We start from the raw sequence: 27371 nt of genomic DNA on the forward strand, positions 1-27371 counted from the left end.
TCCTATGTGTAAGACCATACATACACAACAGCATTGGTTATTACACAGGATTTTCAGTATATCCTGAAGACTAGAATCATTCACACCAGGTGACCAATCCAGGCAAAAGAGCCAATAAGAAAAGACATTTTGCTCTGCTTTGGACATTGCTCCTAGTCATATGCTATGCCTGTGTTCCTGGTCAAAGTCTTTCACTAAAGTGTGCTTATGACAGTATTACACCAGCAAAAACGAGAGCAATAAACAATGCCGTAATTCCACTACTTCTGTCACCCCCATTCTACGCTCTCCTAGATCTTGGGTGCCAGCATCTGGATCTTTTGACATGCAATGACCTGCCTTCTAAAGAACAAGCCACTCACAAATCAACTTGAAGACTTTGTAGACCATCAATTCTCATGGATTAGAAATCTTGCTAAACTCCAAACAAAAAAGTCATGCAGAATTAAAAGAGCTGTCTGTAAGGAAAAGAGGCTACCAATAAGCCAACAAACTTAGAAGAAAAAGGCTCTTCTGAATACAACAACCTGCATTAAAGTGTTTTAAGAAAGTTTCTGTGTTAGACTGAAAAGAGCTTTTTTGTAGCCAAATTAATGTTTTGATTTATTATCGGTTTGGGTTGCTTTTTAAAAGTTTTCAGTATTTTTCCTTCTTTTATAATAAATAACATAGCCACAGAAAACCACTTTTCAGAACAAACACTAGATTAAAAGACTGAAGCCCAAAGGACTACACATGTAGGGAGCACGTCTGTAGTAACCAGAGGTACATCCCTCAACACACCTGCATTAATTTACATGCTTTTAAAAAATGGCTTATGCCTCAGAGAAAAAGCACGGCCAGGGAGGTCAACTCATCAGATCTTTTTTTAGGCAGTTCCTTCACTGCTGTCATCAGACACAGAGCGGTTGCCTTCACATGACAAGATAATCAAGTACCCTCCCAGAGCTAACAACAAAGCTTTCTGGTCACAACTCAGACTGACAGTGAATGTATTTGCTCCTCTTCTTTCCTTCACCAGCCTTGATACAGTCATTCTTCTGTCCTACCACCATATTTTCTTACTACATTCACTACATGACCACTGTCGTACAAATACAAGCTCATATACATTCTAAGCTGAAATCCCCTTGCTAGCTGCTGAAAAAATTAAGGGGATTTATAGGACAGACTTCATAGATACTTCAGAAATATTCACAAAACAGGTAGTGTAATACTCTGCCGTAAAAGCAAGCATAGCTCAGGTCACTCTTCTGCCATATGTAAACTTCATTAGTGTTTCACAGCACTTGTAGCACATGGACACGAAGCTGCCACTGAAATAAATTAATATGTCAATACTCTCTAAAATCCCTATATGTAGGCAATTATTTAGAACTGAAGTGTAACTGTTTATGTATTTTGCAGCACTTAGTTTTCTTTTCCTTTACTTTTTCATTAGTAAAACTGTCATAAAACTTTTTAAATGGTATCTCCGTTTCCACATACTCATCAGATAGATGCTTCACCCACTAGACCAGTTTATCTCCCACCTAATTTTAAATTCCCCCATTCCAAACTGTTGTTAAATACGGAAACACTGTTGAAAGCCACCCCTCTACAGAACGGAAGAAAAAGAGATTTATCTGCATGTCCTCTGAAACAAATTTCCTTACAAATGGCTGTGTGATTGTGTTTAACTGCTGCCTATTAGTACTATCTGTTTCACAGTAATGTCTAGAAACACCACAGTATGAAGACTTCTGTACCAACACAGAGCAAAAGAGCACGTTCAGTTGCTGTATTCTTTAAATCAGGTACATTTTTATTAAAAGACCAGATGGCAAAAATGACTCATTAGAGCACGGCCAGATGGAAAATGTTTGCATATCCATGAGATCTGAATTAAAATGCATAACAAGAAAAAGTCATGTCTGAGACTGCTCAGCAAGAAAATCAGGCATTTGATTTGTGAGTTTATAAACTATTCAGTAAAACAATAAAGCAAAATAAAGCAGCAAATAACAAAAAACTGATTATGGGAGGTACTCAGGCAAGGAAAAAAATCTTATACAGTGGCCTCCTTGGAAGGAAAAAGGCAGAATTAGTAGCATTTTCTTCCGTAACTACAACAATTTTTCTGTTATGCTTTCTGAACTTTCAGATGGACAAGGCCACACATCCACAGAACAGCTGGCAGACTTTTTCTGAAAAGTTTCCACCTTAAATGGGTAGGAGCGAAAGAGGACAAAAAGCTGCAACATGCATAGAGCAAACACCAAAACAAAGTCCTGGGCTTTCCGAGAAGACTGCTTTTCTTCCCTTATTCTTACTGATCACACCCTCTTTGTCTGGATAACCAAACATACATTAAGTGCTTGGTTTAACATTAATTCCAGTATCCAATAACAGCACAAAGTCATCACTGAAAAAACTATTCTCGCACCTAGAGGGAAAGAGGTTCCCTAACAGATTAGCCCTCTGTGAAATCTAATGGAGCCAGTGACTTCCAGAGCTTGGGAACTCCCAACGTGAAACGCACTATACATGCCTGGTCTCAGCATGACGTCTTAGCAGACAGTGGCATCCAGGTCCTCAACATACCTCATTTTGATCAACAGCTTTTACTCAGACTCACAAATGGGATGGGACTTCTCCCTCAATTTTCCCATACTTCAGCACCAGAATTTTCAACTTGTGATTAACCGAGAAGACCACTGGATGCCACTGCTGCTCCACTGACCTCCATATTACTCTCACAATCTCCTTCCCATCCCAAGGAACACTGTCCTAGAAACGACATGAAATGCTTGGAGACCAGAGCAGAAGAGTGGAAAAAGATCCTGGAGGAGTCAAATACTGAAAGGCCAATCTGGGAGAGGGTAGAGAGATACAAATAGCATCTGGCTGCTATCAGCCAAGAAAAACAGGTGCTGCTAAGTGGAACACAAATGGAAGAATGTGAAAATTGAGCCACAAAGTGATTCAATAGAGCCAGTGAGCATCGGTTGGGGAGAAATCACATTAAGAAAGCCAAAGAAATTAATTCTAAGACATAAAACAAACAGTGATGGTCTCAGTCTTCTTTACTCCACTTCTAAAAGCTCTGCTAGGAAGGACAGCCTCTCTCTGTGCCTAAGCGTGTGGGAAAATCTTCATAGTAATTACAGCCAGTGCATAAATGCCCATACCGTCATGCTCTTCTGCCTTAACCCTGTGCTGTGAGGACCAACATTAATTCTTCGCTATTCAGCCTCTGCAAGTTCAGGTCCCAGTACGCAGTGTTATTATTTGCTGATTCAGAAAAAGAAGGTATCACACAGACAGGTCTATGTCTGAACAGTCATTAAAACCACATGACTTCTTTCACATTCACAATCCACCGGTCCTCGGTTGAAAAAGCACTTGACTACCATTGACCTCAGCTCAAGATGCATCTTACGAGCGAAGTACTTTTGAACTTGCATGAAAAAACTGTATTTACCAGAAAGCAGATAGAACCAGCTCTAGTTTGACATTACATCTTCTGCAAGTAGCTAAAAGAGCATCCACATGTGCAGATTCACTTACAGAGCTCTTCCCACCAATCCCCACACATACATGCAATTTAAGGGAAATCTTAGCTTTTTTGGTATGTTTTGCCTGTTCAGTTCTGTGAAAACTGTGAACGATGCTATAAATGCCATCTGCTACATTCAGACACAGAAATGAAATTGGAACAAACATTTCAAAGAAATTTTGCTCAGACCGTTCAAGGTATTTGTTCCACAGCATACAGGCAAAAATCCTTTTGCACAGTAGCTTTCCCAAGTGTACATGGAATTAACTTTACAAAGACATATCTTTTATACCTTTTAGGGTGCCGTGATAAGTTTTTATAAGTTTTTCTTGTTCTGAGTAACATACTTGCTTCCAGTTTAACTAGGATTGCAAAATTTCAGGTGTGTACCTTCAGCCCTAAACTTTACACAGGGGAAATCCACAAAGAAACAGCAAAGCTGTAGCAGAGACAGTCATGCAGAAAGGAGCAGACAGATAGCTAATGATTTACTACTTCATTTGGTCTAAAAATGTTACCAGGAGACAATCAGGAGCAGAGTAATTCATGTACTGAATCAGAGGTACAAAAACAGGAGATGCAATTGTGAGCATACTTACAAAGGGAAGGTGCATCCATCAAGGGTGTCAGACTAGACAGGATTAGGTGGGCTGGGACTAGAAATGCACATGATCTACTCCCAAGAGGGACTGATATTTGCTATCACAAGCTGGGTAATAATTAATTTGGTTTCAAACAAACAAACAAAAGCCTGAATAGCCCTGCAAAAAGCTACCCTTTGTTTTGCTTGTTTGAATTGTCACTGGGTTGCATCATCTTGATCTAAGAAGGACTTCCCTTAACACAGACTCCACTTGGGTTTTTCCAGGAAATTAAAGAAATTACCAGATTTCCAGTGTATCTGGATTTAACATATCAATTTAGGCCTTTACAAGAACCCAGGCCAATCAGATCCTTTTCACTGATGGCTATAATTATACTAATTGTTTGATGGCATTCTTATTCCTACAGAACCATGGGGTTTGAATCAATGCCCACAGATGTGAGTGACACCTTTTCTATTGAACTCATAACTGTTGTCATGAATTATTTACACATGACTGGGAATAAAAATTAGGAGACTGACAGTTAACCCATTCATTGTTGTATGGAAATGACTGATGCTGCCACCACAGAAACACTCCAGCTGCCTTTCTGTACCCATCTCTTATTGTACAAGTGAGGATGTAAAAACTGACATCCCAGAGAGAATTCCCGCAGCTAGAGGGGAAATCAGTCATCGGAAATATGAATAAAGCATAGGAGAAGGGAAAATGAAAGCAATGGGAAAACAACTGTGGATTGAAAAGACAGTAACTAGACCCTCTCAGGTGCATGGAAATTATCTTTGCTACAGGTCTACAGTTAAATAACACCTGAAGGATGATCCTGGTCTGTTTATTCCAGACTGGATTCAGATTTCACTTTTGATTTTTTCCAAGGTTTGTTTTTTGGGTTTGGTTTTGTGGCTTGGGTTTTTTTGTTGGTTGGTTGGTTGGTTTGGTTGGTTTTGGGTTTTAGTTCCCCCCCCCATTCATTATGAAAAAGTATTCTTTTCCTCTTCCGCAATGTTTTAAAGTGCACAATATGGACAATCTGCTATGCCTTCTCTGGACTGATTCATCAAACTGCTCTTCCTTCTAAACCTTCAGATCTCTGAAGCATGTACTTAACAAGCATGCTCCATTCCCTTCAGCTGTTAAGATTTTTGGTGCTGGCATACAACACCTATTTTCTGGGAAATGGCTCAAAACCAACTAACACCTTATTTTCTGGATGCTTTGAAGATACTCCTCACTACCATAATACCCAAATTCCACAAAATCATCTCAGCAAAAACTCTAGATAGGGAATCACAACATAGAAAAATGAAGCATTCTGAAACAGAAAATTAACTTTTAGCAAAAGACGGACAGTTCACATCGCATGTAATAAGAGGTACCATAAAAAAGAACATGCACACGGAAAGTTATGACACAGAAACTCCAAGCTCAGGATCAGACAGAATGTGCACTGATGTGAAGAATGATTTTTTTTCCCCGTGTGAGTTCCAGGTTCACAATACATTGGGACAGGATCATCTTTTCCTCTATTCACCATGCACACGAAGCCTACAATCTGCTGCCAGCCCTTACCACCTTACACTACTTTGGAAAGTTCTCACAACTGACCAGGAAGATTAATACTGTGTCTGTCAGCACAGCAAAGGGACAGAGAGCTATTTCCCACCGCCTGACTTTTGGAATGCGTCACCAATAACACACATCACCCTTCCATGTAGGTCAGATTCACTCCCTCTTCCTGCCGTTTTACAGATCCTTAGACTTTTCCTACACATGTGCAGCAGTTGCTTCTTTCGCAAGGACAGTATTTCACTTAATAAATAAAAAAACACTTTAATAAATGCATTTCTACTATTAGAGTGAATAGTGGTACTGAAGACTTATTTCAATACTAAGATGTTATTCATTAATGCAGACTTGTATTTTCTTCTCCTTGGATAAAAATAAGACAGACAGTTTGTCTAGTTTCCTTAAAAGACCCTATTGTTGCTACCCACATCAATAGATGCTAAACACACTGAATACTAACAGTCTCCAAAGAAAACACACATAGAGGAGTTTTCTAGAGAAGTTTTCTAGGATCAGAATAATGAGCAGCAGCCAACCCAGCCTATGTGCTTACAGCTGAGACTAGAGCCAATTGTTGCAGAAAGGATTAATCAAATACTCTGAAAAAGCTCTCCATGACAAGGATGTCTCTAGGACCTGGGACTGGGAAATTGGGAAAAGCTTGATGAATAGTAGAAACGAGGACTCTGCAAACAGGATGAAAACAGTTACAGTAGATAAAGGGACTATTTCCGTCCAAAGCATCCCTAATAATTGTCCAGTAAACATAGAAAACTGCGTCAGACACTGCCCTTTTTGTACACAAACTGATCCCTTCGTAACTGTGAAGATGACTGGAAAAAGTACCAAAACTTGTTTTAGAGCTGCACATGGAATCAAGAGCAAGGGAACCCCATAAGCACCCTACTGACCATAATTCATCTTAACTTTCCCTGGATGCCCAGAAATAAGTTCTCAAAAGTTAAGTTCGGTGTGTAGGTGTACACATGCATGCACATATACAATCTACATATATTATAAAGGATTTTACTTCAGCATCTGTTAGCCCTTCCTGACCTTTCAAACATTTGTGTCTAAGCTCAATGGAAGACAAAACTGACTCATTTACCCATTTTTATTTCAGACACCCTCCAGTTTCTCCTTCCTGCCCTTCTCAAAATTATACTCTTCAGACTTGGTAATGGCTTAGGATACACATTGCACATGGCACCATCTGTGAGTGCAGACGTAGGAACAAGCATTCCAGATAGGCAGCTATGGCACAAATCATCTTTTTTCTGGCCTTCTTACAGCCATAGTAAATAAAAAAAAAAACCAAACCCCAAAACCTTTTTCTGTGGAATCCACTCAAAAAGAAAAACATTATTGGGAAAGCTTCATTTTATATTTTTCACTTTAATAAAAAAAATACAACTGTAAGACTTATGTTACCTTATGTCCCATTTTGAGCCCTCACCCAGAACCACCTCTCTTGACAAGATAAATATTACTACCAAAAAAGCTCAGATTTACAATTTATCCTCTGAAATTCACAATGGGAAAACCAAGCTTCTGTTTCAGACTATCTTGTATTCTACCACTGTATGCTATAGTGCTTTATAGCCAAAGCCATTCCCTGAAACAAACTGAAACATTATTCCCACAAGGGGATCTAGTTTTCACTCTGAAAAAAACATGCCAGATTTATCACAAAATCCCATCAGAGCTCAACACAATGTGTGCCTGGAGTAACAGCATACCACTTCTGCAGTGAAAATAAATGAAATTCACACATTCCTACTCCACAGGGGAAAAAGAAGATCTTCGAGGACAAGCTGTACCAGATGTCCAGACTCACACATGGAGCAGGTATTTAATTGCTGGTATGTTCCCTGCACTTTAGTCTCTTGAGTTTATGTATACAAATCAGGGGTTGGGCAAAGACGACTAATCCAGCTGACTACTGCCAGACTTCACAGCTGATGACTTAATCCAACCAGCATCTCTCAGTAATATTCATTTTGTTAAGCTATTTTTTAATATTTAAACCAGCTACTATTAAATGTACTTACATATACACACATATTTACTATACGTCTCAACAGACAATGCAAATAAAGGGCATTCCAGAGCAATCAACACCTAACAAATGAATAAGTGATTATTTGCCAAAGGAAACATGCCCAGGGGAAATTCTTAACTTCCTTACTTCTAATTAAGTTTTTTCAGGCAGTAGGAAAAGACAAATGGTTTTCTGGCTTCTATCATAAGTTATTTCAGAATGATACATGATTTTCTCTCATTTTAATGGGAATTACGGATTAATTTCACACACCTTTAAGATCATATACAGCTGAAAGGCATCACTACTGAAACAGAAATTTAATTTCATTTGAAAGTTGTTTGTTACCTCTAGTAGGTGTGAAACGTAGAAATTAAGAAGCTGAAGATCTTTGTATTAACTTCCTATTCATGACTTTTTTCCCCCCCCCAAGGAGCCTGGACTAGTTAGGCTGGGTTTTTGCAAGTTTTTTTCCATTCTACTTGACCATAACTCTGACTCTTTTGGCCCTCTGATCCAACAACTAGAGTTGATGTCTATGTTTTTGCCTGTGGCAAAGCTCTTGCTGAAATCCATGGTAACCCTCTGAGTACAGTCTGCAGGTTCAGGCCCTTCAAACCTTCAGAGTACTCAAGACAGAACTGACACACCTGATGAACTTATCCAGCCTACACAATGCTGGCTTAAAAACCAATTCAGAAAATACAGCTACGCAAATCACCTAAATGAAATACGAATTATGACTTCTAACAACATTTTTATTTGGGCACTATAAAAACTGAGAGAACTGCTTTTCTGTGTGCTTATTGGTTTGATGTCACATTTTTATATTTGCAGTGAATGCTCAAGACATCAAGTGAGGCAAGAGAGGCATCAATCAGCAACTCTTTGTGTAAAGGCTTGGTCTGTGAGATGGTAGCTGTCAAAGACATGCTTCCAGTCCTTTTGAAAAACATGCAGATATTACAAAGCTACAGGAACATTACCATCTGCAAAAGACAGCACTGCTACTTAAGAGCAAGAGATGGACAGTCTGTAGAGATATCTTGTGACACCCCTTTCTAAGGACACAGAAGAACACTAAGGAGCACAACAGCCATAGTCCAAAAAGTCTGATTTCTTTTTGCTATTATTAAAACGTCAGTACATCCTGTCTCCAAGCCCACAGTATGACAGCACCTTCATTACAGATCTCCCTTCTTAGAACTCATTCTTTTATAAGAAAATCCCTCTGGACTGAAACTCAGACAACTAGATGTAAGCTGGAAAGGCAGCCGCGAACAAATTTTACTTTGGACACTATGAGAGAATAGAAAAAAAGAAAAAAAAAAAAAGGAGTTTTAAATTCAATTGCTCCTACTTTCATGGGAGTGCACTTTACAGTATTAAGCCCACAACAAGATGTCATTAAATGCCTTCTGCTCATCTTGTGATGTTCCCCTCTCCTTTAAAGCTGAAGGTTCTCAGTGTAGCAATGAAACTCCAGTTGCATTAGTCCCTTTCTGCTTGAAATAAAAAGCAAGACAGCAGGAAAGATCTGTGGTATCCACTAGAAATTTTTGCATGGTTAACATTCTCTTCTGTGACCTTTCCATCCAAAAGTACCACCGTGTTCCCTACATCATAAATAAGAAAAGGAATTTTTGCTGTCATCCTTATTCCAGTTGCTACCTTCAGAACAGGAATGAGAAACTATTTAAACAGCACACCCCATAGCACCTTCTGACAGTAATATTTACTTTTGCATATGTATGTAATATTCTCCCATGTCTGATCCATTGTGCATTCTGAAAAATTCCTGTCTCCATCAAAATAATATCCTTCTTTACACCGATAGTACACTCTGCTCCATAGAGTGGTAGAGTTGTGCCAGATCATTTCTGCGTGTGGAATCAGCACAGGTTTGCCACAATCTATTTCTGAAACAGAAAAAAGAGGATAACAAACCTGAAAATCAAAACAGGCAAGGCATATCAAAGTGTTTAAGGGAGAGATTAGTGTCCTAGCAAGTAACAATTAACTTTTTTTCATTTCCTAGTGATTCCTCTAAGTCAGACGGGCCATTTAGAACCCAGAATTTTGTGACTAGAGACTATGTAGCAGGGTGGGGCATTTATGCTTCAGATGAACCATAAAACAGAACACTGTCCTGTTTAGAAATGGAGAACAAGAATCTCTTAAGCAAATTTTACAAATGGACCTACCTTCCCACAATACACTCTTATTCCGCACATGCTATTTATTCCTTTATTTTACCTACCATTAGTAACATCAGATGTGAAAAACAACACATGTTCCAGGGAGTGACATGGAAGAACAAGATCAAAAACATTATGTTTCTTTGCCAGTGGATTTAATGCAAGCTTTGGAAAAAGGAGAAGCTGCTACAAACAAGCAGAAAGAGCACCTCTGGGTGAATATTTGATGGATTATTCAGACCACTTTAGAGATAATTACAAGACTATATTACACTTATAAATTAATTCATTTGCTGAGTTGTTTTCAGAGGCTTCATAATAGAAGTAGGGAACAAAAAAAGGAGTGAACATCAAATCAGTGGAAGAGTATTATTTACGGTTAGAATTCCCTTTCAAATCCACAATGAACATTACACCCCAACAAAAGATTCTGCATCACTTCATTTATAAGTAGTAAACAATGTAGGAATTAAAATCTTACCTTCACCAAAGCTTATATGCAGAAAACAAGTGCTTTTAAAAGTTCAATACATAATCTTAATTGATTCTGAAATTCTACTCAAAAAAAGGAAAACAAAGAAAAATGAAAGTGTATAGAATCATGATCTGCACAACCTTTAAAGGAAAATTTAAAAACACATGTATTGCAACGGGCAACATATCCAACATCATGACTACCTTCCTTTTCGTACCCCAACCTGTATTAATATATGTATCTACTACAAATCATCAGAACAAGCTTTAGAGTAACTAATGCACATGCAAAGAATATGCTTAACTTATAGAAGGACAATATGTGATGAGGTACAAAAATCAGTGCTGCTTAACTCCAGCTATCTGCCCACAGCCGTCCTGTAATCAAATTGTAATGCAGAAATGCAGAAGCACGTTTCTGTGTAACATAGCAAACTTTCTATATTTAAACTGGTGACCCAGAATAAGAATATTGAGGAAGATTCTGAAAGTAGAGAGTGGTTGAAACATAGGCACGGCATGCTAAAAAAAAATCACTATATTTGACTGCAATGAACAGAAGACTCAACCCTGTTGAATCAAGCTGAAAAGATATTAATCATCCAGAGAGTGAAGAAGTGAAGTTGTGCCAATGTAAAAACTGACTAAAGACTGTAATTATCCCAAGGTCACATTAATTAATAATGTGAGCTCAGAGTAACAATGCATTACAAAGTTTGTTGGGCAAAATACTTTTTTTTAAATGTACCTTTGTCTTTCTTCTTATCAAGGAATTTGTTAGGCTATGTTCTTCCAAATCATTGTAACAAAAGGGACTTATGACTCCTGTCAAATAACAACAGCATGCTTGAGGAATCATAGTTTGCAACTGGTAATGTCCAAATATTTTAAGCAGATGCTAACTGCTAATAGTGGTTCAATATCCGAGTAGTGGCTTGAACCACAGAGTAGATACTGAGCTAGAAAAATGGCAGCAATTTAGACTGAATTTTCATATCATGGAAATTCCAATGCCTGACATGCACTGGGATTTTGTCCTTAGAACGTTAACTTTTAACAGTTAATCACAACTTCATTAGCAACATAAATAAAAAACCCTGTTTAATATATGGCTTCTGTTTTGTGACTGAACTTCGTGTGTCAGAAGACTGTATAAACTGAATGCCTGAAGAGAATGCCTGTATTTGATGACTGCTACTTATCATGGTGGATGAAACAGTATCTATGCTAAATAAACCTGAAGGCAAATTTGATTTACCTGTGCGCACCAAATCACTACCATCCCACTGTCCTTTGGCATTGCAGACTGCAGCCTGATTGCCACTTGCACTAAAGTAACAGCGAACACAACTGTAAGTAACCTCACTTCCGTAAGGTGGTCCCACTTACAGATGCTGTATGTGCATTTAAAACAGAAGGTGGAAGCCCACAATCCACATATAGGGAGAGGAAGAAAGAGGAAGATAAACTTGTTAGTCAAGCACCAGAAGTAATGAGAGCTGCACTCCCATGACTATTTCTTTCATCATTATCAACTAACCCTCCTTTCCTGTGGTAATCCAACACTCCCTCAAGACCTCCATGGTATCCCCACTGTGACCAAAAGTGCTGTAGCTACTCCAGAGTTACTTCCCAATAAATTTACTTCTTTCTGCTTTTCTCTCAATATGGCATGCTACATCTATGACTCCATCCTCAGCCTAGCTGCTAGTGTACAGATAATGTCATGGGGTTTTTTTAATCTTTAAGATTCTCCTGCTTTTACAAACCTGATTACAGGTAGCAAGCTGGTTCTATACTGTCTGCAGTGAGCAACAGTCAGAGGGAGGCCGATGAGCAGAAGTTGCCTTTAGGAAGGAAAATTTTAAAAAGTGCACAAGGACCAGAGAAATGCAAAATGATAGAAAAGGTTACAACACACAATACAAAAGCTTCCTGTTGAAGCAAGAGCCTACATAGTGTTCGAAATGCATTGTAATAGTTGCTTTATTCACAAACAAGCCGAGCTGCCATTTACAAATGCACAAAACAAAGTAGCCAAGTAGCACAAAACCCAATTTTTTTTATATGATGCCCATTTTCCAAGGTAAGCAACCATCTAAAAGGCTTTCATGTTAGCATGGCACAACACTCACATTCAATAGTTTAGCTACACCTCTTCATGCATGTCACATCTTCCCATTAAACTATCTGACTTTTCAAGCTCAAGACAATTCTTTTATTAATATTCAAGGAAGCTATACACTTCAAAGAAACAATACATCCATATACTTATATTCAAATAAAAAAGTGGTCTGCTCCACTTACAGTTCCATGATGTAACATCACCCATCTTACCAAGTTTGACCTACTTCCAACGGCCAGTTTCATCATAACCATATAAAATAAACTCCTAAATTACAAAGGAAGGAAGACAAAAGACAAACTTATTGATTTTCCTGAAAAAGAAGACATTATACCTGGCCAGGAGACATTCTTAAATTACCTGTAAAGACTTATCAGGGAAACTCTCAAGAGTTCGAGGAATTATTTAAAGATCCCCTTACTAATAAAAGAAAACAAAAATCAGACTTGCTGGTTTTACAAAAAGAGAAGTCCTAACTGAAATCCAGGAAAAGAGCTTGCAATACAAAGGGGAAATAAGTTTGTTATTTCAAACTCATGGCTGTTTCTTGGTGTTTGGTGTATTTTACTTCAATTAACCATGAGAGATGTCCTCAGACACTCCAACCTGACTCACTGTTTCACTGAAGAAATTAAAGAGATCATGTGAAAAAGCGATCACTGAAAAATATTAATACGAAACGAATGGACCAACAACTTGCAAGGACTGCATTCCACAAGCTTTTGTTAGGGACCTCTTGAAACCTTGAGCACCTCCTTCTTCATTGTCCTTTATTTATTTTTGGGGAAAAATGTTATTTCAATTGAGGTTATTTTTAATGCCAATTATTTAGTATTAAATTATTTTAGCTGTACTTTCTTATGAAATTTCTAGTGATATTTAACATTTCATTTTTCCCAACCACATTGATTTAGCAACCTTATTCTCATTTATTCACTTCCCATAGACACACATACAAACATTACAAAACATTACATTTCTATCCACTCTCAAAAAAAACCAAAACAGGAAACAACTAGAAAACAATAGGGCTTTTGTATTTTGAGAGAAGGAACTCTCCTCACTATGGAGATCAGGAACGATCAGGGTGACAATTTTCCCCTGTAGAATTGTTACACAGAGTATAGATTCTGTTAACTAGCACTTAAACTGTCATTTAACTACTATGCAGACTTTCTAACTACTCATGGGAACACAAAATCCTGCACTTGCAAGCAGTAATATTTCAACAGAATGGGTGATTAGAATACCCAAGCAAGTGGAAGTTTTAAAAATGCTCACAGGAAATTTCACACTTCAGAGATGTGAAAGCGTTTGCTCATGCAGAATTGCCCTTAAAATCATGATGACTATCCAGAGATGAAGGGTGATATGATGCCTTTCTTTTGCATCTACAGTCAACCTTAGGAAAAAACTTCACAAGCTGTCAGAAGAATTTCTCTTTTCATGAGCGGTCACCGATGCCTTCCAACTCAGTGGCCCTTCCCATGAAATGCTACAGAAATCCAGTTGTTTTCTAGGCCTTGGTTCACAGGCACAACAACACGATACAGCATCTGTAAAAATGTAATGACTAGCATCGAAAAATATCATAACACTAACAAGAAGGCAGAATTTTATAACCTGTTGTTCTTTTTTTTTAAAAAAAAAAAAAGCCAGATCTTGAAAAATTATACTTTGGGTTGAGGAAACAGTTTAATGCCTTTCATCAACACAATTCCCCATGCATAAATCCCCTTAATGAAGAATTTAAGAAAGATTTAAGACTCTCTTCACCTTTACAGCTTAGAGTGGCAGGTTCCCAAGTTTCATTTGCGGTGCAATATGAGAACTTTCCCTCGTTGCTGTAAAACCCTTCTTTACATTCATAATGAACCGCACTTCCTGGTAGCAAGCTGTAGTTCCCCACAATGTAGCCATGCTTCATTTCAGGAGGGGAACCACATCCAATTTCTGCAAAGAGATGGGGTTAAGAGATCTCACAGTAGAAAAATCACACCACCACACAACCACTTTAAGATGAGCTGAACTGGACAGTCACATCACAAAATACTTCCAATCTGATGAATGTGAGGCGTTGCCAAAGGGGTAGAATATTAGGGTTGAAAAGTTGTACTGGCCACAGTTGGAGGAACAGTGATTCAGATACTGAGTTACAGCTTTACTTACAGCTGGAGCCATTCACACCACCAAAGAGGAGATACTGCAGTGTGATGGCACTTCGTATGTGCCTGTCTCCTCACAGCAATGGCTCATTGATCCCTCAACACCAGAGGAAAATTTCAGGCCCCAATGCACAACTTTATTTCCCTGCACAAGGGAAAGGTGAAGCACTGCGGATAGGATGAAATGAAACGGTCTGCCCCTCAATTCCTCCATCTCACTGAACCAGCCTGCACACAAAAGCTACATTCCTTTAGCACAGCTGCTTGATAGGGCTCCCTGTCCAACTCCACAAGCCTCACAGTCAGGGCAGACACACTACTTTACGACAGCATGTGGAGGGGGAAGTCACTGAGATAAGCAGCAACTCTGGCAAAATGAAGTGGAGCACTCCAGTTGGAAACACTGGACGATCTACAGGCAGTTAGCTTTACTGACGGCTCTTGCAAAAATTCAGAAATGAGAGCTGGATATAGTCAAGGCAGTTGCTTCCACCTGGAATGACTGTGTTCATTACATACTCTGACAGCTACAGCTTACATTGCTAGGACTTTGTATCTGTAAAACCTACACTAGAGAGGAAAGGAGGAACAGTTTCAAATTGATCTTTTTTAATTGCAAGATAAACAGAACATCTTATTTGTTCAGGTGGCACAGTAGGTAATAAATAGCTGAACTGTTATTTTATTATTCCTCACCCCTGGGCTTGTTTCATTCATCTGACATCTCTTACCCGCTATTTAGTCTCTCTTCCCTTCCCCTTCAACCAGTGTAACTATATAATCAAGTGGACTAGACCATACTTCCTTCCTATTCAGAAACCAACTACATCATACTCATGGAATTGTTAAGCTTCTCTGACCCTGCACTCCTGAACCATTGCTGAGAGCCTGTAGAAATCATAGCTAGTGTCTACTCTACCACCCATCATTGGGAGAAACTGAACCCAAGAAGAACAAAATCATACAGCAGGCAAAACCCACAGAGAGGGTTTCTGCCCTGCAGACTTAAAAGCACAGGTCAGAGCAGGTGCTACTATATCACGTAAGATCTGATTTTATCTGCTAGCAAAAACAGCATCCAAAGACTCTCACCTTTGCATGAAACTATGTTCCCATCTGGATGAAAAGAAAGCTCTCCATTTTCTAATTTATAACCATCATTGCAGTAACACTTGTAGCTTCCTTCAGTATTCACACATCTTGCATTGCGACCACACAGCCCAGACTCCTCACATTCATCTATATCTAAAAATTCACAGGAAAATATATGCACTTTGCATTAGGAGTTTTTTTTAATTAATTAGTGTAGGACTCAAGCTTAAAACAAATACAGCATTCCATGATAGGCTCTACGTAGCTTCTGATGGCTTATCTGGGAAACAAAGAAGCTTATTGTTGCCTGTTGTTCAAGCATCCCAAGCAAGGAAGACGCTGTCAATTTTGTAGCTACCTGTCTTTTGAGGTGTTTCTGTTTTACCTCACAAATGGTCTCCATTGTTATCTCCTGCTACAACAATCCCAGAAAATCCCTTATCTGCAAATACTTTAATCAGTTATTACCGTTCATTACTGTAGGAAGGAACTGGTTAATACTCTACACTAAACACAAATAGGGCATTCTGGGAGAAAGGCAAGCATCATCTTACCTTCTTTAATCTAGCTGCTTCTTCTGGAAAGATTATTGCTTGAATGTGACTGTGAAGCAATGATTTTTAACACAGCAAAGAATGCAAAATGGAACTAATTCATAGCTGTTAGAACATAGATGTCAAATAAGTGTTTGCATCCACAGCAGAAAGTTCTCTGATATAGTTTTAGCAAGTAAGTTCTAAAGTGACAGGAAAAAAAAGATTTGTGCAGTAGAAAACTAAGTTCTGGATTCCTAGCTGTCGAAGTTCTTTGTGACATGTACCTGTACAGTTCGTGCCATCATTAGGAATAAATGTCTTGTTGTTGTTGGAGGCTCGGTACCCATCAAGGCAAACACAGTAAAAACTTCCATGTGTATTATGACACAGTGTATGATTTCCACAGATCTTGCTGGCTCCAATCTGGCATTCATCTTTATCTGACAGCACATTTAAAACACATCAGAGAGAGATTAAGTAGAATATCCTTCTCTCCTCACTCATTCCTGTGTAACCAGACTTCCCCTTACTGTTTTTCTTTCTAAGTTACTTGGGATATAAACGCTGCCAGTAAGCTGGGAGTATTTAGACCAACTTGTCTATTCTTATTCTGTCCCTGGATGAAACTGAATAGTTTCAAGACACAGCTTGAACTGGTATAAGAGCTGTTGAAACCAGAGGGCCCTGCTCTCCACTTCTTTATGGGCACTGGAGATAACAGTGCACCAACTGCAGCACTTGATAGAGCTCGTGCTCATTTTACCCAATCCAGTCAACTGGCGGAGGACTAACATGGCAGAACGCACAGCTTGTCTTCTCCCACAAAACTACTGAACGCTGCAGGGCCCAGCAGGTGTCAGTGCTTGTAAAGGAAGGGGAAGAGATGGGAGTGAAAGGGATCAGAGCTGGAGGATCCTCCCCTCTAAGCAGCGGCAAGCTATCGTACACACTCAGACACAGCATTTGACATCATCCTTTGATTCACATGCATAAGGTAGTATGGCATGCATAAGGTAGTATTAAAAGGACACTATCAGCTACAGTAATAAAACAACACTGAACAACACTTTTCCTTTAACAGACATATGCACTTCAGAAATGTGTATGTATGCACACTGTTACTAAGAACAGACCTTCAACTTATGAAATTAATTTTTAGTTCCCCAGTAATCTGAAACAACTGGAAAAAGTCAGCAAAAAAGTGTTAATTTTAACTGGCAGTTTTATTGTCTAGTTTTCAGTTCAACGATACATGGTTTGAAAATCATCATAAAGCAAAGCCCACCATATTTAATATTTTTTTTTGCTGAAGCTAGGGTAATAAAATATTAGATAAAGCATTCCAATCCATTACATTTTAAAATTAAATGTTTTATAAAACCCTATATTTTCTACAACAAAATTAATTTAAATCCTTCATTATATAACAGAAACTGAATAAAACAGTTAAGCAACGAAGTACAAAACAATACTTACATCAACTACAAGTAAAGTACAGCTCATGGCTAGCCATTTAAAGGGAAAAAAAGAAGGGAAAAACAATCCACACGTATTCTAGGTTTTGGAGATTCTGCTGGAAAATGACAAAGCTCTTACCGTGTTTTGAAGAATTCAGTAATATTAAATGATAAAGAACATTTTAGGAACATACACAGTTTCTTGCCGTTTTACAAGCAGGCAGCCTACCTTGACAATGGGTTCTTCCATTGCCTACAAATCCATAGTTACAGATGCAGACACTTTTTCCTTCAGTTTGATGACATGTAGCATGAATGTGGCAAGTTGAACAGACGTCTGGAACTGATCTGCTCACAATTGCTTTAAGAACAAAAAGATTTTTTTGTTGTTTTTTAAAAAGGACCATAAAGGTGGTCTGGTATGGGTAACTGGCACAGAATTCAAAGCAGAGATAAAATCCAGATTAAAACACAGAATAACATCTCATCTCCTCCCATCTCATTTTCAAATTTGCAGAAAGACCACAGCCATAGTATTCAGAGACCAAAGATTAAAAAAATCAGAGGATTAAACAAAGTAACTACACTGAACAGTTTTCTCCATCCATCTATTCTTTGGCAACAAAACAGCTTTTCAGCAGTTAGCAAGGCTTACAAGACATGTAATAAATAACTCTATCCAATATTATTAATCTTCTCTCCATATTAATTTTCTTCCCCTTTTGTCTTGATTTCTGTTTCCTCATTTATTCTATTATTTTGCTTCTATTATTTACACATAGGCATTTCAGCTATTTATCAATCTATTTGTATCTTACATCATCAATACATACACAGTATAAATGTTATTCATAAAAATTCATGGTGAGAATGCTGTCAGCAATGAATTTTTATTATAAGCAGTTTAGCAGCATATGCCACACAACCTAATTTACTGTAATTTGATAGGGCTATAAATATACATGAAACTAGAAAAAATTACAAACTTATTCCGTTAGTTGTATTTGTACTTTTAGGACATTGTGCACATTTCTCTCCATTTTCTGTAAGCCATTTTCGTTATCTTCACACATGCACTGGCTTTCCAAATGATAAACTTCAGAATGGACAGCTTGAATGTAGACAAAGCATGTATATGCTCACACACTTTTTACACTTTTAAATAAATAACTAATACTGCGCAAGCTGATGTCTCATGATGCCAGACACAGCAATATAGAATTTTTTACTCTTCTAAGACAGCTAAGGCTGATAAGGATGATGTGGCTTTTACAGAATACAAGTCTTACTGCGCATATAGCAGCTCTGACAAATTTTGTGACCTTTACATACTGTCTAAATACATAACTGTACCTGGAAATAGAAGGCAGATGAACACTCTAGCCAGTACCAAATTTACTCGTGTGATAAAACTACCCTTCCACACACACAGTGCTTCTGTTTTACTCACAGCACGTTTTCCGAGTGCCTTAATGATCACAGGAGGCACCACAGATTCCTACTCCTAATCCTCAAGGCTTTTAGATGCTTTTTTGTGTGTGTTCCTAATACGAACAGAAAACAAAAACTGCCAGCAAGCAAGAGCAGCCAGTGTAGATCAGAAAATTAAATTTAAAAAACAGCCACGGTAAGAACTTCCTCACGATACCTTGATCTTCTGGTGAGATATCGGAGTGTCCTCCTCAGATTGCTGCTGAGGGAGATAAAAAACCACTTTTCTTCCCCACCCCTTGCTACTACAGATGAAACTTTACGACTTCTCCTTAGTAACACTCAGTTTTGCACACCGTCGCTGAAGTCACCTCAGGGTTTCGGTCCCAGCCAGGGGCCCCCTCAGGCGGGGCTCTCCCGCCCCGGCGGGGCCCCCTCAGGCGGGGCTCCCTCAGGCGGGGCTCTCCCGCCCCGGCGGGTCACGACGCCGCTGCCACAGCCCTCACCGGAGGCGAGGGGAGGCTCCAGCCGGTGTGAAACACGGTTCCCCGAGGGCTGCCCGCGCCGGCCCCCCGCGTCCTGTCCCGCCGCCGTGCCACCGCCCTCCCGCCGCCGCTCCCCTCGTCCTCCCGCCCCTCACGGCTCGAGGCCGCTGCCTGCACTCACCCCGCCGCCGCCCCGCGCACTGCAGCAGCAGCCCCAGCAACAGGAGCGGCCCCAGCGCCCGGCCGCCCCCGGGGTTCATGTCCCCGCCAGCTCCGCCGTGCCCCTGGGTGCTGAGCAGCCCCGCCGCCTCCTCCGCATCCTCCCCGCGGGGAGGGAGGGGAACTCGAGGGGAGGGCGAAAGGCCGTGGCCCCGGGGCGGAGGGCGTCGCCCTGCCTCTAGCGCCTGCCCCCGGCGGGGCGGGGCGCGGGCACCAAGGGGTACCCTTATCGCCGCGCCCCAGGGCCCACCAGTGTCCCCTCAGCGAGGCCCCTTTCCTGCCCCCACAGAGGAGCCCTCACCCGCAAAACCCTCTCTTTTCTTCCTTCCCCACCCCCCCGCCCCGCCCTGGCACAGCCCCTTTCCTTCCCCAGGGCACCACCTCTGCCCCGACCAGGCGAGTGGCAGAGCTGATAAGGGCTGTTGCCGGCTGTACCGCCGGCCCTCACCCCCGGTGGGGGGAGAGGAGCCGAGGGAAGGGTTGTTTATGGTTGCTGGGGCAAGGGGGAAAGGCGACTTGCAGAGTTACCCCTGTTCGTAAGGGGCAGCTGCGCTGCTCCTTGCCTGCCCGCACCAGCCTCCTGCTGCCCCGGCAGCACCCAGGCCCGGGCAGCGCCTGCTATGTGTTGTGGGGTCTGAGTGGCACCTCCTGCACCATGTTGTTGGGCCTGAGCAGCGCCTCCTGGGCCGTATTGTTGAGGAACAGTGGCTACCGGCCGGTCTTCGGGCCCACTGGGGCGATGCCACAGCCCCATGTCTGGAAAGGGCCTATGTCCCCCGCTATGTGTAAGAGAGCTGCCTAACAGCTCTGCTGGACCTGCTGACAAACCTGCCTGAAGTTGGCACATCAGTTCATACATAAACATATGAAAATTGTGTAAGTGTGCCTTAGCAGCCCTTGGTAATTGAGATTAAGTAACACTTTCTCCTTGCAAGCCTTTTGCCACGAAGCAGATGAACCCCCAAACTTTGTTTTCATCAGTACCAGCAGCGCTGCCCGAAGAGTTGTCTGCTGTAGAAGAATGGTAATCCTTCTAAAGCTTATGGTCCTCATTGAGGTCTGTGAGCCTGAATTTTAGAAAGCTGCATGAACTTGTATTTATCTACAAGTACATTTGCCCAGTTATCACAAATACAAGAAAGGGGTGCCAAGGAGATGAATGGGGGAAGCCTAACACAAAGGTAGATTTTGGCATCTTTGATGTGCTCTAAATGAGCTGAAGAAGTTTTGCTCATGTACGTTAGCTGTACAGTAATGCCCTTTGATGCTAACACAGTCAAGTCATAGAATCATGGAATGGTTTAGTCTGGAAGGGACCTTTGAAGGACATGTAGTCCAACCCCATGCAGTGAGCAGGGACATCTTCAACTAGACGAGGCTGCTCAGAGCTCAGTCCAACCTCACCTTGAAAGTTTCCAGGGATGGGGCCTCCACTACCTCACTGGGCAACAAGTTCCAGCACTTCACCACCGCCATTGTCAAAAATGTCTTCCTTATATCCAGTCTAAATCTACCCTCCTTTAGTTTAAAACCATCATCCCTTGTCCTGTCACAACAGGTCTTGCTAAAAAGATTGCCCCTGTCTTTGCTATAGTCCCCCTTTAAGTACTGAAAGGCAGCAATAAGGTCTCCCTGCAGCCTTCTCTTCCATTACTTCCAGTACATCCTCCATTACAACTGCATTTAAGTGACATAACCTGATATTTTACTGCTGCGCCTGCTGTGTTATAATAGCAAAGACCAAACAATCTGTGTCTGATTTCAATGGAAACAAAACCCAGTTTCTTAATGCTATCAATCGGCTTTATTTATTTACTTACATAAGTTGGTCTGTTCTAGCGTTTTTTTTAATTACCGTTCTGCCTACTTAAGCATGTATACATTTTTAACCAGCTTCTGCTACCCTTATTAATCTTGACCAGGACACAAAGTGACCTGATTCTCCAGCTGTGGCCAGTTACATCACAAGTGATCCTACTTTTGGAATAACACACTAAGGATGTCAGTACTGCATATTTCTGTCTTAAATTGCTGAAACTGGAGGCATGCTTTATCAATGGTGGTGTGTAGTTTATCACTATAAAAATAAGCCAGAGAGAAATTGTTCTGCACAACATATTCAAAATTATTTTGAAATTAAATTTTTTCTCTCCTTTAGCAGCCCACCAAGTTGCAGACCCCATTAATCACTGCAATTCCTAATGCTCCTTTCATAAAAAGTAGTGGGAGCAACTGTTCATAAACACCTCACACAGCAAACAGGATGATATTTTTGGCAGCAAGCCTAAAGAAACATTATAATTATAATGAGAACAAGTTAAAAAATGTATTATAAACATTCTTCAAAGAAAGTAAGAAGGAAGTGTATCAGTTGAAGAAAATACAGGACCTAGACTGGAACAAATCTTGTTTTGTTCCAGTCTAGAATGTCTTAAACAGTAACTCATCAGTTGTTTTAGATATATTTCAGTACTGTATAATTACGCTACACAAAAAGGCTGCTTTAAATTACATATATGTTGTTTGCATACCTTCTGAACTTTTGAAATAAGTGTCAAAAGGGTGTTGAGATGACATCTATTCTGTTTTTCTGCTCTAGGACAGAATCAACTCTACATAAATGATTCCTGACATACTTATCTAACCTGCTTTTTATAGTGACAGTGATGTAGAATTCACAGCATTCCTAAGCAATGTGTTCCAGTACTTTGCTATCTTTGTAATCTGAAAATAGTAATTTAAGGTTCAATTTAACTTTTAGTTAAATTGTTAAGTCTTTGTTTGGTTCACAACAGATTCCCAACAGCCTTTGTGATCTGTATCCAGGTTTGAATCAGCCTCTAAAACCAGTCACAGATCACTTCTACTCTGAGGTTACCTGCCAAGTCCTGAGCTAATTTATTTAGAGAGTCAGTTAAGATTTTCAGGATTCAGGAGGGTGAGACAGATTAAGGTCCCAACATGCTGATCCTTACAGTTTAGGCAAACTTAGCTTATTTCATATAAAAATCTGTCTAATGAAAATACAGAATAATATCCCAATAGATTTTCTGTTTTGGATAGGATAAGGGTTTTAATCTTTTCACTGTCAAACTTAAAGGATCCAGTCTGTAATTACATTGTTTCCTTCCTCCCTAATAGCATTAAATCTCACTACCCAGAAGGCATCTGTACCAGTGTTTGCTTCCATTTCTCTTGTTTGTGATAAGAAAACAGTTGCGATGGTCAAAGTAATTGAATTCATCCAGAGAGACTAGGAAGTTTCCTGTGCCTTTTTCCTTGCAGCTGTCTAAATGGAGATAATTGAAAATCAGAAAGGCAAGCAGGATTAAACATCTCCTCAGCTGTCTGTATTTATTCTGTCTCCTATGCAGACAGTGAATGTCACTATGTCATCTAAATCACATTCTTTTTGTAAGGATGTTTGTCATAGATTACACTACTTATTCTGACATATAAATACAAAATATTTGATACTAATGGCTCTTTCAGCAAACAAGATTTTTAAAAACACAGTAGACATCTTCAGCCAAACTAAATAAATGTAATTCATCCTTGTTAACAGATCACTCAGCTGTTCATAATGCAGTTGCATTCTTGAACAGCTTGCTATCAAGCACTTATTTCCAGCTGGCAATGAAAAGAGTAACTGTAACTTGATGGAAGGTTCCTCCCATCTGAATTCTGCCTCTCTCACCTATTTAAAATGAATCAGATTAATAACTGGTTTCTGGTTATCCACTTAATTTCCAGAATAAGCAACAGCAACTGTTGAAGCAGAAATAACTAAAAAGTTGGCTGACCCTCTTCATCTTCAGGTTCTAATGAAAATGCTTCAGTAGGTATCGCGCAGAAGAAAAGCATTCTCTTGTAATGAATTTTACTACAGAAGAAATACTACCTCTAGAGTCGTTTGAAGCATTTATCTCTATACTCTCAGGTGCCCCTATGCCACTGTGTCAACTCCTGACAGATGAAGTCAAGACAAAAAAAAGAAATGGGATTTCTGCAAAAGAATTAGAGCGAGAGATACCTGAATTTGAACCTTAAATATTGAATGGTTCTATACAGTTTCCCTGGAGGATAGGCTTGTATGAAACAGGCATCAGAGCATGCCATATACATCTCATAGCAAGAGCATGGTAGGTGATAAAGCCTGCTGACAGTTGCTGCTAATCAGAAAAGCAGCTATACAGAGCAAAAGGACTGCTATCTGTGGGTTTTAGCATAGGAGTAGGAGCCCAAACCGAGCTTTGCCACAAACTCACTGTGACCTTTGATAAGATTCTTTCTGCCTCTCTTGGCCTCTCCCTCCCACTTAGTTGGAAAACTGGGATAATATTCCTATATAGGTGTGTTGAGGCTTAATACCATAAAAGTGGGTCTGAGCTGATGCAGTATAAACTTCTCTGATAGAAGTTTTGATGTCACTGCAATCTGCCCCAATTTTTTTTTAACCACAAGGAGTTAGCATCAATCATTTTTATGGGGCGGTGTCCTAGTGTTGTAGATCTTGGAATACAGTGTGAGAAGGCTGCTGACTAGTCATTGCTTCTGATTGTTCCATGATGTTATATACCAGCTGTGTCATTATTTTGAGGGCTATGCTGACCGAAGGCTATCGTTAAAGAGGACAGAGGCAGAGAGTCACAAAGGAAAAGTAAAGGAATAAAACAGTAACAAGACTCCTTTCATATATTAGTTAAAAAAAAAATAAACAACCCAAAAAACACAACAAAAAAACCCCAAAAAACAACAAACAAACAAAAAACCCCACCAAGAGGTTGTGACTTTCTTAACTCCAGAGAGATGAACTGACATATTTTCCTTTCTGATCCTAGAATACCTGCTAAAATCGGAAAAGAACTGGGAGCAAGCTTAATTCTTCCTTCTCTCCCAAACTCTTCCACAGGGGTGCTGGCCTCACTCCTGCAGCCGCACAAAACTTAATAACAACTAATAGCTAAGACAACAGTTAATGATAATTTCTTTGATAGGTACAGGAAGAAAACCAAATCCCATTGAGTGTATTACCTTTCCCTCACCATTAGCTTTGTTATGTTTTGGGGAAGATCAGTCTAGAAGTGCTATAATTGTTAGGTGGAAAATATGGCAACTTGTCAGACTATTTTATCTATGAAAATGAAAAATTCCATACACACAGCTTATGAGAATGGAGGATCAAATATTGACTAGAGACTATAAACCAAACTGTTACCCTCAGCTGTTCAGGCAGCTGGGGACTTTTTTCCCATGGCCAATCTCTGCCAACAAACTGTATTTTGTCACCTGGCAATCTCTTATTTACAGAGAAATCTAAGGACCAAACCTTTCACAGTAAATGTCTTGACCTTCACTCCCTGAGTTGTTTTGTAAGCAATTCAGCTTTCACATCTGTTTATCCAGTTTAACGAAACTGTTATCTCTATTAGAAAGCACCTCAAAGTACTGTATTTTTAGACTCTGGGAACACAAAGCCAGCAGGATGAGTTGGATTTCGGACTCATAACATTATGCATTCATTTTTGGTAAACAGAGTGCTTTTATTTGGTTACAAAAACAGCATGAGCTCTGCTCTTTGGTATTTCAAAATTCAGTTAGGTATAACTCTATTATTTCTACATTTACTGGCAATCAGAAGAGAAAGAGATCCTGGGTGATGACATTTGTGTGTTGTCATAAATTGTAGTAAAGGCGTAAGATTGACATTTCTAGGGAAATAAAAGGTCACCTAGTCTTTTTCCTATATTAATTGCAAGGCTGACAGCCCTCTTTATCTTAAAATAATTTACAATATTCCCACAAGACTCTTAAGACTATCAGTATTGCCGCTATCCAGAAATTTATTAGCAAGAAGAGATCACTTGTCACAGTAATTGAAGGTTGAATACTGTCTAGTACTGAATATTCATTATTGCACCACAAAAAATGCAGTAGCTAAAAGGCAAAATCATTGAGCTTTACCAGGATTTTTTCTACTACTTGCTTTTTCTCACCAGGACAGAGTATGTGTTAGTCAATAGGACCTAAATAAAAGTTAGTGATCAGTGATATGCTTCAGGATGATGGAAACTTTCTATAAAAGCAAAGGGGAGTATTTTGGGGATAGGTGTTCACATTCTGAAGGGTCCTAAAAATTTGGATGAAAAGACTCACACAGCTAGACTTAAACTGTTCCATTTTATATAGACCCAAAATTAGGGACATTACTGTACCTTTCTGATGCAGGGTCTATGTGTGAAAATGCATTTTTGTATGTACTGGCTTTAGGACACTGCTCGTCAAGCCCTAAAAACGCAAGTATTTGATAGAAGTATTTGTTGGCTTTTAGAGATATATTTTTTAAAGCACTTTCTAGGATTAAGGTATTTCCATATTAGGATATTTCCAAAATGAAACTGTTCTTTAAATTTAATCAACTGTTCTTTAATTTGAAAATTTAGGCAGAGGAGTGTCACTGTAGATGGCATAAAGCTAGGAAACAGGGAAATGTATTTGAACCTAAGCTGTTGCCTGAGTGTGATCAGTGTATGATTAAATGTTTGAAAAAACGAAGCATTGCCGGCAGAAAAACAGTCAGAGGCATCTGTGTATTACAAGTGTAGAAACAACTATGGACATTATTAATTTATCTTGTGCCTAAGGAAATATAGCTACATCTTCAAAATAATGAAATTTAGAAATATCTTGCTCTGCCTTTATAGTTCTTCTTTTTCTTCTTTGTATAGAAGAAGCACCCCTTAATAACAACCTAAGCATTTCATTGTCAGTCATCATGAAATTAAAATATAGTGCTATTCTAACCATCTGCAAATTACAGATTTGTCCAGCACAGCCTTTCTCAAACAGCAACTTTTCCAAACCTTGGCAATCCAGATTTCTGAGCTTATTTTTCACTCAGAACAACAACAACAAATTTTTTACTCAAAACCAGTTCAACTTTCACTTCTACTTGGTGATCCTTCTACACTTACAATTCTAAAGGCAATTATGTATGAAGTGAACACGTGGACCTATAGTAAATATTCAAGACCCTGAATAAAAGTTCTGGGCATGTTAAACTTCTTGTAACTTCCTGAGGAATGCACAGCCAACTTGCATTCTAGAATATCCCCCCCAAATTAACCTGGACAAGGCAGTCAATAAGCATATGATGCATCAGTAACTACTTTTTGTAGGCTACTTTTCTGACCATGTAATTAATGTAATTAACATAAGATTTAGAGTTGCAGAAGAGGCATTGCAATTCGTTTTGGTAATGTGTGATATTCCCCTCAAAAATCCCGTGATAGTATTACAAAAAGGGAAATTGAAACAAATTAAACGTGTCTAAACCCACAAAATATGCATAGATTAATCTGACCAAGTTTGTCTTAAAATGCACTGTCAGTTGGAACCTTTAAATCTGTAGGCAAAAAGAGTCCATACAAAAGTATAAT

General features: G+C 39.5%; 1 protein-coding gene across 3 annotated transcripts in view; it reads right to left on the minus strand.

The window, feature by feature from the left end:
- The window catches only part of SUSD1 (sushi domain containing 1), a 63026-nt gene extending 42837 nt beyond the window's left edge, over positions 1-20189 (minus strand). Inside the window, exons 1-6 of one of the 3 annotated variants that reach the window (XM_064438838.1) lie at positions 19895-20188; positions 18027-18158; positions 16625-16780; positions 15805-15957; positions 14324-14500; positions 9490-9669 (exon numbers count right to left, since the gene is read on the minus strand). In XM_064438838.1, coding sequence (XP_064294908.1) covers positions 9490-9669; positions 14324-14500; positions 15805-15957; positions 16625-16780; positions 18027-18158; positions 19895-19973 — 877 coding nt within the window. In that variant the 5' untranslated portion in view covers positions 19974-20188. Of the gene's footprint in view, positions 1-9489; positions 9670-14323; positions 14501-15804; positions 15958-16624; positions 16781-18026; positions 18159-19894 lie in introns of all 3 variants that reach the window. The other 2 variants (XM_064438837.1, XM_064438839.1) reach the window with 2 other exon arrangements.
- Positions 20190-27371: the final 7182 nt, after the last annotated feature.

The sequence above is a fragment of the Phalacrocorax carbo genome, chromosome Z, assembly GCF_963921805.1.
Source record: "Phalacrocorax carbo chromosome Z, bPhaCar2.1, whole genome shotgun sequence".
NCBI classification, from domain to species: Eukaryota; Metazoa; Chordata; class Aves; order Suliformes; family Phalacrocoracidae; genus Phalacrocorax; species Phalacrocorax carbo.